The sequence below is a fragment of the Asparagus officinalis genome, chromosome 4 (genome assembly GCF_001876935.1).
Source record: "Asparagus officinalis chromosome 4, Aspof.V1, whole genome shotgun sequence".
Lineage (NCBI taxonomy): Eukaryota > Viridiplantae > Streptophyta > Magnoliopsida > Asparagales > Asparagaceae > Asparagus > Asparagus officinalis.
In genome coordinates, this window is record NC_033797.1 from 118,188,189 (window position 1) to 118,202,737 (window position 14,549).

Below are 14,549 nucleotides of genomic sequence, written 5' to 3' on the forward strand. Positions count from 1 at the left end.
AAATATCTATATAGCATACTTTTTTAATAATATAAATGATTTAATTATTTCAATAGTGTTACTTAAACTAATAATTACATAATTATTTAATAATTATACTCCTAAATAAATTGTTTAATAACATAACAATAAGCAAATTTAAATAACTATGAAATGTATATTAATAATGGTATGAGTACTAATAATTATAGTATAACTTATTTTTTTAAAAAATAGTGTATTAAAATAAGTTATAATATATATATATATAATTTATTATATAACATAATATTAAATATACAAAAATATGTCCATGTGCAAAGTGAGTGGATTATACTAGTCTACAAAAGGGTAGCAACCACAATAAACAAATTGCTTATTAGACAAAAATCACTATAACGTTACTTCAGCATCAATTTAGAACACAAATCAGAAGCTTATAAAGAAGAGACAAGAACATCACTATGCAAACCAGTTTCCTTCCGCACTAGTGAAAAAAACTTCGGAAATTTACAATCAGAAGGGCAAAATTATGATTGCTTAAAGACTTTTCTTTAGCAATCAAAACCCTTACAAGAGGCAACAAATTAAGCAGATTTCTCATGATCTTTACTCAAATGAAGTCACTGTTTGATGAACAGAATGAATACATAGCCGCTGAGATTGGGAGATGCGTCTTCAATCTCTGTTGTATTGATGTGAGGATGCTGAATCGATGGGGTGCAAAATATAGTTAATTAGACGAGGGAACAAAAGTCCTGTAAATGTATGCCCAAATCATCCAGAACCCCGAAAAGCCTGAAAAAGAAGCGGGTGTTGTTAAATTGAATACAAATATAACCTAAGAGAATAAACACGGTGACATGATTATTACATGAAAGTAAATAGTAAACAATACTGTCTCATACGAACATAGACCTACTGCAGAGATCATTCGATAGTGATCATGATGGATCTTCTGACTTTTAACATTTGCGTGTAAACCGGTTTCTTTTGATATGATGATCGACAGAATTATGATTTATTCAGTGTATTTATCAAGATTTCTATCTTTTAAGATTTATCTAGGTCTATTTATTGGATTGAATATGATCCATGTAATTTGTTTGCATTAATACCCATTATACTATTTACCTTGTCCTCCATCACTCATGCTGCTCCCTATTGTAATACAACCTACCTCAGAATGCAAAGGTTCTAAAGTATATCTCACAGGAGAATCACTATAAAAATTAAAAAGTACCTTGAATTCCAGGTAAAAATCAAGATGTAATGATAGAAGTTGTCATGAACAAAAAATTCAACCCTATACAAGCACTTATTTAGAAACTCAAATTGTCAAACAAAGGTAGATAAATTTATAAATGTAAATCTGTCATTTGCCTCTGCAGCTTTGTGTGAAAATTAACAAGTAATGTAATGGCATATCAGCTTAATATAATAATATCTTGAGAAAGGGAGAAAAGGATACATGACTAAAATTTAAGTACACGAACCTAATATGATCAATACAACCAGTATCACCGACATTAACCTCACGGCAAACCGGTTGAATGGAATAAGTTTCCGAGATGCTTTTGACCTCCTCTGGTTAAGTTCAATGCAAAAGAATCGCATAGTATTTATCAACCATTCAGGAAGTATTCCCTGCCAAACACAAAGAAAGAGAAAAGATTTCTTTTTCACATGTTACATCTCACGCAAAAATCACATTTGCAGCCTCATATTCAATCACAGTTATACTCCGAACGTTTAAGCTCAGTTATATCCTTCATGTAATCATCTTACTTTTTAAACCATGCTTTTTGCAACCCAGTAAGTGGTGTTGTTAAAGCAACCGCAATTGCACACCTATAATCATATAGACACAGCTATAAATATTGTTCAATATTAATTTAAGGAACCGTATTAATCCCAGTTTTTCAGGAGCAGAATTTTGGTTGAAATTCCTACCGACAGAAATAGGTTTCCAAAAGTTTAACCAGTTTACAATTGTATAGAATTATATTCTGAAATAAGAGGGTGGTAAATGTTGTGGGTTTGAGAATCATGATATCCAAATGGATATTGGAACTAATATCATTTGCTTAATCAATGTCCCAATTGAAATAAATGCAGATCAGTACCTGTTGATCTTGAGATGCGAGACTACTTGAAGATGCAATTCTTTTATCAACATCTTCAATTATGCCTGTTATCTCACCGTCCTTCCTCCTCTTTGTAAAGCTATCTTTACTATCATTTCCAGGCCAAAAGTTCCTCAAGAAACCCCAAGTAGATCCCGTTATCAAATTCTGATAAGAGTACTTTTTTACTCCCAAACCACCAAATTCCAGATCATAAGTTGCAGGCTTCTCAAGCTCCTGTTGTCTCAAGGAACCATGAATAATATTCATATTTTTTGTACCGTTCATTGGCAAGGCTTCAACCTTGTCAAGCTTTAGCTCAACAATATCATTGGTGTCTGTGTCTGAATCAATACTTCTCATGATCTTACTTCCAGTGTTATAGTTTGAACTGTGATCTCGTAAATTACTCCCAGAAAGAAATGATGTTAACATGTCTTTGTCCTGTTCATCTAAGTTCGTCCACTGAGGATAGCTCCTCGGGTATTCTTTTGATGAGTCCTGCACACTTTTTTCCACTTGAAGTATTTGTTCCCTTATTGCTCTAATAAATTGTTTGTGCTTCAATATAGCAATTTCTCGTGACTTAGACTCATCTGATAATGCAGCAAAATTGACTTCTCTCTCAAAGTCTTCCAACTGAAATAATTGAAAGCAAATTCCATTAAAGCCAATTGAATTACTTTTAATAGAAAACTTGGAAGATTTATACTTTACCTGCCATCGTGTTGTTTCAAGAGCAGTTGTAAGATCTCGTCTATGAGATTGCAGTGAGCTAAAAAGCTTACCATCTGAAGGGTCATCTAGTGCAAGTTTCTGTTCATGCAGCAAGCTTCGATAAACAGACTCCATCCTAATTTTTCAAAGGAAAAAAGTCATTTTGTTTTTGTTTTCACCAGTAAATAAAATAAAAAAACCATGTGAATGTGCTTACAAGAACCGTATGTTTTCAAAATAGCATCATCTAAGATGCATATTTATGAATGTTTTAGGAAAAAAAATAAAACGGGCCAAGTTATGAACCAAAAACCACAAACATGTGGCTTAAACATAGGAGTAGTGCTGAAATCAAAAGCACAAGGTTGCGATAGGTTGTGTAAAGGCTGCTTTCCAAGTGGAGGTTCTTTTTCTTTCCTATCCTAATTCTTGCACCAACTTCTTCTTAAAAGACCAAAGGTCCTATTGTTCGAAAGCAATTTTTATAGTTTGATTAGCGAACTCATATTATAAGTTCCCATGTCCTTGTTTAGAAAGCCATCCGGATCATCAGCTACTTGATTTTAAAGTTCTTTTTTGAGATAAACTGTGAAGCATAGCTCCCCAGTGTCTCATTATAAAGAAATTAACAATTGATTTTAGAGGACTGAACTTTTTCTTTTCTAAATTTTCTCTTGAACCGACTACATAAATTTTAAACCTTCTATTGACACTAATAACTTTTTTTGACATAGATGAAGCCAAAACAACCCTAGTACAAAACTTCAACACATGTTAAGACGAGTCTTATTCAACACATGTTAAGACGAGTCTTAACAACATTTTCTTCAATTAGCCAAGCAGAATATATTTTCTCACGATTGAAATGCATCACATAATTTTGATCTAGTTCAATTCCGTTCTTGCAATGCTAAAGCAGTCAAAAGTTTAATGATCTTCCCTTCCCTTTCTGCTCTGCTAACTTTCTAGACGATTAGCTCAGAGAACCTGAGAACCTACTACGAAAACAGATCAAGTTGGAGTTTATTCACACATGAGATTTCTTGAAACTGCTCAGTACAAAGGAGCCTAATTTGTGCTGGCTACGAAGAAGAGATAAAAGGACAACCAACAGAAGATGCTCAAGTGAATGTTCTCCTTCTTCCCTTCTACATGTTGTGCAGAAACGAAGAAACCTACACTTCAATTTGACAACTTCGTTCGACATGGAAAAGTAATTACTGTTTTCACCATCAAATTACGAGTTCAAAACAAGGTAATGGCTATCGTGACAAACGACGATATCTTCTTTCTCACCTAAGACATCCAACGAGTTTACGGTTGTATGAAATTGTCTGTAATAGCTATGATAGGAAATTGTTCTATCGGTATGTGACAATAGCTATTAAGGGCCCGTTTGGTTCGCTATTTTGAGCCGTGGAAACGTTTTTCTCCTCCTGACATCCGCTCCACATCGACAAAACCCATTCTAGGGTTTTCGTTTCCCAGCTTTGGTTCGCTTCTCCCCCTCGTCCCTCCAACCGCGGAAATCCCCTCCACATTGGATTTTTTTCTTCGCCCCATTTCCTTCGAAAACGAGAGGAAATCGCCCACGATCTGTACTATTGTCAGATCTCGGATAAATGGGGGGAAACACGGTTGAGGGCTAGGGTCACCTCCTCTTTCCCCCCTCGCTTTTTCACTCTTCGCGCCTTGGGTTCTCTTCGTGGCTTGCAGGAGTTCTCTTCGTGGCTTGCGGGGGTTCTCTTCGTGGCTTGCGGGGGTTCTAAACTGTTGATTTTGTCCGATCTCGGGATTTCGTGGCTTGCGGGAGTTCCTATTTGTTGGTGTTTTTGTTGGATTTTGCTAAAATTTGGGGTTTTTTGCTGGATTTCGTGGCTTGCTGGATTTTATCAGCGCCTCTATTGGGAAAAATTTGGGGTTTTTTGCCGATTTTGATCTTCCTGGAAACTGATTTCAGACCTAATGTATGATTCTCAACTCAGAATTGATTTGTTAAAAATTTTGTATGATTTGAATTATTTAGGATGAAATTTTGTATTTTCTATAGTTATCTAGAAATTAACAGAAATTTATCTAAAAATATAATTGTAATTAACTAAAAATATTCCTTCAAATATTATTATAATTAAGTAAAAATTATATTAATTATTATAAATATAATTGAAAAGAGAACAGAAATGAACTGACAATTATCTTAAATGGTCGTAAAAGAAACTGAAAATATTGATGAAAATATTAACTGAAAATTAACTTTAGATCTTGTTATGTGTCATTTAAGTTTTGATTATTGACATTGCATATGAATGCTTGGTAGGTATATTAATTATTTCAATTTGATTTTTGCATCGTAGATGGATGGTGATGGGGATTGTACCGATGAACAAAGTGTTGTTAATGTGGTTCAAGGTGCAGCACTATATGTTCTTGTTATAATAATTACATTCATAAGGAGAATGCAAGCTAGACGTAAACTATACGTCGTGGTCCAAGTGAGGAAAAAAAAAAGACAAGAGAGGTCTAGAATTGAACATATAGAGCGTATTTATAATGGTTTTAGTGATAGTTGTGTGAATTATATTAGAATGCGGAGTGGTGCTTTTGTTAAGCTAGTAAGTATAATGAGGAACAATATGCTTCTAAAAGACTCAAGGAATATATCAGTGGAAGAACAACTTATCATGACACTAAATATTTTGGGTCATAAATCTAAAAATCGCATTATGAGATCTCATTTCATAAGATCAGGGGAGACAGTCAGTAGATATTTCAATAAGGTTTTACAAGCAATTATCTGTTTGCGTGGACGCTACATGAGACAAGCCATCAATGATACTCCCCAATAGATCGTTAATAACCAGCTATACTATCCTTATTTCAAGGTATATCTACATTTTAACCACAGTTACATGTATAAGCAATGAAAATAAATGATAACTTAGTAATGTGATACACGTATTATAGGATTGCATTGGTATGATAGATGGGACTCATGTTGATGCAATGCTTCCGATTAATCTTGTTGCACGATTTCGAGGCCGCAAAGGTGTTACACAGAACGTGCTTGCAGCTTGCACCCCAGACAAATTGTTCACATATGTCTTAGCAGGTTGGGAGGAGTCTGCAAATGATTTTAGGATTCTCCAGGATGCATTATCTAGACCACAGCCACATGGCTTGAAAGTCTATGATGATAATTATATAAAAATTTAACTTATACTATTTTAAATTTAATATGCAAAATTGACTTCTTTAACAATTGTTTTAATAAAATTGTAGGCAAATACTATCTGTGTGATGCTGGGTACCCTACCATGTCAGGTTTCATATCTCCATACCGTGGTGTTCGATATCATTTGAAAGAACATTCGGGTAAAACACCTAAGAATAGAAGGGAATTATTCAATTTAAGATATTCTTCTTTGAGGTCTAAGATTGAATCTGCATTTGGCACATTGAAGAATCGTTTTAAGATTTTGTGTTAAGCCGCATTATCCATTTCCTACACAAGTAGATATCGTATTGGCATGCACGATACTTTATAATTTCATCGCAACTGTTGACCCAAGCGATGAACTACTCAGCGAGTCCGAAATTGATGAATATATTGATGGTGAGGTGACAAATGAGAATGATAATAATTTAGTTGATTTTACTCAGACTCAAACCCAAAGAGAACAAACTGAATCAAGAAATGAGTGGAAGACCCTTAGAGATAACATTGCTTGGGCGATGTGGGTGGACTATTGTGATAAGTATAATCATGGTGTAACTACTGAGACTTAATTCTCATATTTGTTGTACTATTTATGCTCATGTATGTAGTGACAATTTGATGGTTTGTCCACTTTTTAGATTTTGCTTTTCATTCATGTAGTCATGTTCTTATATTTTGCTTTGCAATATCTTTCATGTATTCATGTTCTTATATTTTGCTTTGCAATATCTTTCATGTACTCAATTTGTTCTTATTGACTTAATTAGTGATGACTGATACTCCTAAAGGCAAGGGTGTAGCGTCATCTCAGCCTCCACCCTCTCAACCCCCTCAGTCATTGCATCAAGGCGATAGTGGGTATTTTCCTTTTCAGCAGTCATACTTTGGGCAACCACCTCATGCATTTCCCAACATGTCATTCCATGATGGCAGTTACTTCCCGATGCACCCTCATTTTGGGTCATACACGAGCATGCTAAGTTCTCCTACTTTGCCTACACAATTCCATAGTCCTAATATTAGTGGGGTGCAACTTTCTCCCACTAGTGGTTATGGCTCAACTCCCGAATCAGGTTCCAAACGGGTTCATAGAAGGAAAGGAAGAAACATCACCAAATCCAAAGAAGAGGAGGAAAAACACCTCAACAAATAAAAAAAATAGTGAGACTGGAGGCCTTAAAGGTAACAAACATATGTTTTGGGATTCCCGTTACGATGATGAGCTCATTCCATTTCTTGCCGACATGGTAAGAAAGGGTTACAAATCCGATAAAAACTTTAAGAGAACCGCTTTTCATATGGCTTCCCAACATATTAATGAGAAGTTTAACACATTATTCAAGTGGGAAAATGTCATGAACCGCATCAAAACTTTGCGTACAAGATTCCGTGATATGGAAACATGTCGTAATCTTAGTGGTGCCGGTTGGGATGAAAGCACCAAGACTGTCATCATGGATCCTGAATGTTTGGATAGGTGGATTGAGGTACATAAACTATTTTTACATAACCCTTGATTACTTATCTTATTTACATGTTTTCATTAAATTAATTCAATTATATTTTTCAGGATAAGAGCTTTAAGAATGCTAAACTTAGATAATATGTCAATAAACCCTTGACTCACTACGATGATCTTTTCCTTATCATCGGGGATGATCAAGCTAGAGGAGAATTTGCATGTGATGCTTGGAAAAAATTTAGTCGTAGTGAGTCCATAAATCTTGGAGATGATGCTGACCCGCCTTTACCTGCCTCACAATCCCCTCAAGTACACATTTTAGATGAGGAGGACACTCCTCCGTCTAAGGAAACACCCGCCATATCAAGTTCTAAAGCAAATGTATGTGTTGCTAAGGGAAAGGCTCGTAGGAACAACCTAGAAGATGAGCTCATGTTAAAAATGGTGGATAAGATAGATGTATTTAGCGTAAACATGAAGTGTGTAAATATGCATTGGACCGAGAAGTTATCCACGGTCATATATGCTCATTTACAAGATTTTAGTGTTGAAAAGCTAGATACATACTACCGACACTTATATTTGAATGAGCATGAAGCAAGACTATTTATGGGCATATCATCGGTTGGTCAAAAAGAGATGATTGCTACCTTTCTCAACGAAGGGGGTTGAAGACCGATAGAAGAAGTCTTTAAGTGGTATTTTATGATTCTCATTTCTACCATACTTGTGAAATCCACTTACTTTTGGTGATAATGTTTTTATTGTGTTTGTGGAACATTATGATGATGGAACATATTGTTGTAATATGTAGTAAGTATTTATTTGCTTCCATTTTGTAATATTTATCTTCTATGATTAATATCATTTTGTGAAATACTAACTTTTGTAATTGAATTTGTGAATGCAGGATATTTCCTAAGATGCAAGTAACCTACAATGTGTACACATTGTACTGGATGGCTATTACTCTGGGGCATTTAGGTATTTGGTTTTCGTTGGTGATTTTTTTATTTCTAGGCTATGATGATTGTTAATTTTTCTGAGATTAGCAACCTGCAATATCTATTGATATTGCATTGGATGGCTAACAATGATGATATTGATCAAGTTCTGAGCCCTAAGCTAAACACAAAATGTGCTCGGGATTGTTGGTAGTTGTTGTTGTTGGTTGTTGTTGGTGGTGGTTGTTGTTGTTGGTTGTTGCTGGTTGTTGGTTGGTCTGGTTGTTGGTTGGTCTGGTTGGTGGTGGTTGTTATTGGTTGTTGCTGGTTGGACTGGTTGGTGGTTGTTGTTGTTGGTTATTGCTGGTTGTTGGTTAGTTTGGTTGTTGGTTGGTTGGTGGTTTTTTGGGTTTGTTGTTGCTGGTTGTTGGTTGATCTTGTTGTTGGTTGTTCCTTCTGATTTTGTTCCTTTTGTTTTTGGTTGTTGGGTTTGTGATTTCATTCCAGGTTGCTAAAAGATGTTCTCGTTTGTTGTTGGGTTTGTGATTTCCTTCCAGGTTGGTTTTTGGGTTTGTTGTTGTGTCCAGGTTTGTGACAACTTCCAGGTTGGTGGGTGTTTCCTGATTACATGTTCTGTTGTTCAACTTCTCTTTGAGCTAATGTTTGTGCACACCAGTTTTGTGAGCTCTGGTTTGTGCTATGTTTTGTGCACATATGACATCTTCTCTTTTGCTCAAGTTCTATTTGAGCTCACTGTTTGTGGATGCTCTGTTGTTCAACTTTTATTTGAGCTCATGTTTTGTGGAGTTCTATGTGTGTTCAGATTTTCCGCACTGTTTGTTGATTATGATATTGTTTATAGGTGTTCAATTTAGGCTATGATGATTGTCAATTTTTCTGAGATTAGCAACCTGCAATATCTATTGATATTGCACTGGATGGCTAACAATGATGATATTGAACAAGTTCTGAGCCCACAGTCATAATTCACATATACATGTGGCTGATTTATTTGACATGATGTCAAGAAATATTTTCAAATGATTTTTTGCACATAAAGTTCAACATGCATAAATTATCAGGTTCGATGTTATTTGCTATGTTATATACTAAAATATGGCTATTCAGACCGTTTATATGTTTTTATAGGTTTCAGAAATTTTTTTGGCTAATTCAGGTACGTATTTCATAAATTTATGAATAATCAGGTTATTACAGGTCTTGTTTATTTTTTCTTGGAAAACAGGTTTTGTGTGATTATTTTCATCTCAAACAGGTATATTTCATGTCAAATCAGGTACGCAGTTCATGTTACAGTAGGTTTCAGATGATTTCAGCTTTCGTATGATTTCATTAATACAAACAGAAATTTATAATTCATTCGGGTTATTATTATTTGTTCATGATACATTCGCACTTTTATATGATTAAGATTACATCTCATAACTAGCACAAATAATTTTTGTCTATAGTGGGGGTAATCTTACCATGGTGACTCTAAACACTTTTTCCTACACACTTCAAAACCAACCAAACACAAGAAAAGTGGGAAATGTCAAATCAACAAAAAGTTTTCCCTTTTTTCTCATGCAAACCAAACACAAGAAAAGTAAAAACATTGGTTTCCCACCATTTTTTTGTGCGAACCAAACCAAAACAATCTATTTCTTGGAAAAGTTTGGAAAACTAAAAACTTGTGTTTCTTTACATGGAATTACATTTCCCTATATCTAGGAAACGAACCAAACAGCCCCTAACAAGAACAATAATAGTTCAACTCCCTCGGATCCTCTTAAGGGTCATTGACATACAATGAGTATGAAGAAAGAAAGTGGGTACTTGCAAGGACTTGCCCCATTACCACATTTGTATGTATCTCTAAAGATCCTTTTAAGGGTTATAGTAGTATTCATCTTCAACAATGTCGAAACTTTTTGCTACTGATCTGATTTATCAACTGGCAAAATCTGATGATTCTCATTCCTAGCTTGCTCAATGTGTAGTGTTTCCCTTTAAACAAATGGACAAATTTTCAAAACCAACCTATTTGGACTTTTATTCCCAAAAAAAGACCCGTTTCACATTTATTTAGAGAAACCGACCTGGTTTCAGCCTCAGCGCTGAAACCAGGTCGGTTTTTGAAAAAAACTCTCCGAAACTTCACGGGAGTTGAACTCCCGTGAAGTTTTTTGAACTACGAAACTTCACGGGAGTTCAACTCCCGTGAAGTTTCGGAGAGTTTTTTTCAAAAACCGACCTGGTTTCAGCACTGAGGCTGAAACCAGGTCGGTTTTTGCAATTATTTTTGAATGGGGTCGTTTTTTGGGAATAAAAGTCCAAATAGGTTGGTTTAGAAAATTTGTCCTTAAACAAATTCCTTATTCTTGAAGGAGGTGAATAAATAAATCCACAACATCAAGTTCTTACGCTCACAGGTTCCGCCAAGCAATAAAAAGAGCAAATTCCACTACTATTAAATTGGGGGAAATAAAAATATATTAGAAAATTAAAATAAAAGTAATTTATTACTAACCTGTCGGCAGAATCTTGAACCACTTCTGCAGCACAGAAAAGGGGATCTGACTCCCATCTGCTGAAGCTCTCCGCCATTCCCAATTCGATTCAACAATTTCAATTCAATTCAATTCATAGTCATGAAAATAATTTAAAAAAGATTCCCTTTTGAATTTTTTTTTTCCTAATGAAAACTACAAATCCATTTGAAACTAGTTCTTGTAGATTCTGGTTTCCAGAAATGGAATTAGAAGGCAGTTTCTCATCTGGGTGTGATCGGAAAAGAATGAAGAAGAAAAAGAAATTAATAATTTTTTTTGTTAAAAAGGGGAAAAGTAAAGAAAAGAATGTGACGGCGAAAAGGCCGTTAGTTTTGTCGTCTCAAAAAAAATGAGAAATTACATATATATTTTTAATGATTTCTTTTATGAAAACCAATAAAGTTGATGGTTAGAAATCCTGGCTGTCTCTTTGAAAAATGGAAATGAGGAGGAGTTATCTGGTCCATTGATTTTTGTCACGTGGTCGAATTTGCCCAGTCAAATTTTCACCACTTTACTCCTTCAGCCATGGGTTAGGTTATAACGCCTCGTTTGGTACGCGGGAATGGACAGACTTGGGAATGGAATGGAAGAAGGAATGGAATGGATTGTATGTGAGAATGGAATGGTCATTCTCATTCTCTTGTTTGAGTGCGTTCGTAGAATGAAGCTAGAATGGAAATCTCATTCTCATTCCCATGTTTGGTATCACTAGTACACAAGTGAGAATGAAATCTCATTTTCTAATAATGCCCTTACAACAACATAGATTTTTAATAAGATAAAAAATAAACATTAATGATAATAACTAAATAATTTTATATACGCATATGTTATATTAATCTAGGTATGTGTTATACTAATGCTCGTGTTATCCATCAGGTGTATGTTTCGTTTATATTTTTTAAACAATACTCGATATTTCTTAGTCTTAAAAATTAAAGAAAAAAAAAAGATTATCGTATCTTTCATAGGTCCAAAAAAAAAGAATGATATCCACAATCCACAGTTCTAGATATATAAATTAACTTATTTGATAAAGTATCAAAATCACTCAATTCATAATAGCAAAAATCCATAAAACAATACCAACTAAAATAATAAGTTTCGAAATAGCAAAATGATATACTAGCCTAAATTGTCAATCTAAAATTGTCCACTTGCATAGCGCCTCACCCAAACATTCTTTATTATTAATATGGATATAATTAAAAAATACCTAGCTAGTTTTTGATTCTCACTTGAATGGGAATGACCATTCCTTATCTTCTCACTTGGAATGCTCATTCCCACAAATAGTGGGAATGATCATTCCTAGGGAATGGTCATTCCAACATCTAAAATATAGGTGTGTTTGGTATGAGGGAATGGGAAGTGGGAATTGCATTCCATTCCTCCTCATTCCCGCGTACTAAACGAGGCGTAATAGTGCTTTGAGATCTGCAAGGATTATGTCCCCAGTGAACGTGTAATTAGGCACCTTCGGCTGGTTGCATTAGATAAATTATAGTTACCCCCATTTTGCACCTATATATCATCACTTATTTTTTAAAAGTACTTATATACCTTGAAATTTCTAATATTTGCACTTTGATATCTTATGATGTACAAACATGAGAATTTTCATCCAAAATTTCCCATGTGATATTCACAAAGATGGTTTTAGGATTTTTTTTAGCCCCTAATGTTTGATGGATTACTATTAAGCATAATTCTATTTTGAAATGTAATTGGGGTAGCTTTAAAACCTTGTATTTTGAAAACTATTTGAATTCCAGTATCATGAGATTTTAGACCTCTTAAGTTCTATGAGGTTTTACAGTCATTTGGAGGATTGCTGGGTTTTATTGGCTATTTGAGTGGTTTAAATTGTTAAGAGCTTGTATTTGTTAGAGGTCATTACTTATCATGATAATAACTCCCATAAAAGAAAAAGGAAAAAACTAGACTCACGAGCTCTGAAGATCCGAAATCTAGGACATTTACGGTGTCAATAACCACAAACAATAATTTAAAACATTACAACACAAAAATGTGTAACTTCTAAATATTACACAAGATCTACATGAAAGACGTTTTACCCAAAAGTATTTCCGCTAAATAGAACAATCAATATTGATTCTCATGATTGAAAACATGCATATTAACCGCCTTGACAAAAACTTAAGATTAAGCACTAAAAGGATCAAAACCAACTTAGAACAGATGCACAACCCATGTAAATGCAACATGATCATTCAATTGAAGGTGAAGAAAAAGATTTTTTTTTTTACATTGCTTGCATTGTAAAGATATTGCTCTAGAAAAAACTGTTATCTATTTTAGTCTGATAAAGCCTAAAGAAATAATGCATTAGTGTTAAGAGGCACAAATTCTCTCCTAGCTACAAACAAGAGCTCAAATACAAATTCACAAGATCTTAAAGACCTTGAAAGTATTCTTTCAAATTTACAACATTTCAGCTCCTCATACTATAAGCCTCAAAAACACTTAAGCCTCAGCATCTGGGAATAAACACCTGAGAAGAAAGAAAGAGGGTAAGAAGGGACATGAACAAATTTTTTGAAATCGAGAAATAAAATAGAATCTTTACTGAAAAGGAAGCTAAACTAATCATTTTCATTTGTAATTAAAACACCAGTTAGATACAATCATAATGAGTATCACTATCCTAATAAAAAACATGTAATTTGAAATCAGACATGGAACACAACATTCATAACAGACATCATAAAAGAGACATTTTCATTTGAATACAAGCAAGACTTATTTTCCCAGGATTAGGAAAATTCATAAACTAAAGCAAGCAAGGATCCTAGGTCACTTTCATGATCGTAGATATTAGAGAGGCATCACCACTTAAAGCAACAGCATAACTTCACCTTAACTAGCTCACCAAGTAAAAGAATAGCAGTCAAAAGATGAAACCTAAATAGGATAAGAGAGGGGTGGTTTTTTTCATTGTCATCGTCATCGTTGTTGTTGTGGAGGGTGTGTGTGTGTGTTTGTGTGTGTGTGTGTGTTGGGGGGACGGGGGGGTCGGGGTTGTTGTGCAGGTTCTTATTCTATATGTTTTGATTTGCACAATTTACTCTTCCACTTGTCACACCACACAAATGGCTTCAAGTTAAGTACCATGCTATGTAACTGTATTAAAAATTTGAGACACTTGTATCTGCATGCACATTTTAACTCGCTCAAGCGTGTATATCCAGTCTACCTAGTGGAGTTTGATTTAGAAAGAGTTAGTTGCAAATGGCACTCAAATAACCTAAAGTTTACTCTATTTGTAACTTTGATACCTCATAGCCTAAAGTTATTTTTTTTGCCCTAAAAAGACACAAAGTTACAACAAAACTTTACTTTGCCACACAGAGAGTTTTTTGCCCAAAAAATATCCCGAACATCAACAATTTTAATTTGATACCCCAAACTTCAATAGAAATTTAACTTTGATACCCTAAACTTTAACAAAAAGTTTAAGGTTGATGTATAAAAGTTAAATTTTGTTGAACTTTCAGGTACTTTTTGGGCGCTAAAAAAACCATT

The 14,549-nt window shown here is 34.4% G+C and overlaps 1 protein-coding gene across 2 annotated transcripts; it reads right to left on the reverse strand.

Annotated features, from left to right (window-relative positions):
* LOC109838022 lies at positions 424-11,325 on the reverse strand. 2 transcript variants are annotated; one of them, XM_020406430.1, is made up of 5 exons: positions 10,979-11,323; positions 2,823-2,958; positions 2,106-2,744; positions 1,476-1,626; positions 424-777 (listed from the first exon to the last, which is right to left on the reverse strand). In XM_020406430.1, exons 1-5 carry the CDS (start codon positions 11,053-11,055, stop codon positions 713-715), a joined length of 1,068 nt encoding a protein of 355 aa, XP_020262019.1. In that variant the 5' UTR covers positions 11,056-11,323; the 3' UTR covers positions 424-712. The 2 variants fall into 2 exon arrangements, with proteins under 2 accessions (XP_020262019.1, XP_020262020.1); XM_020406431.1 differs by lacking the exon at positions 1,476-1,626 and having other exon boundaries at positions 10,979-11,325.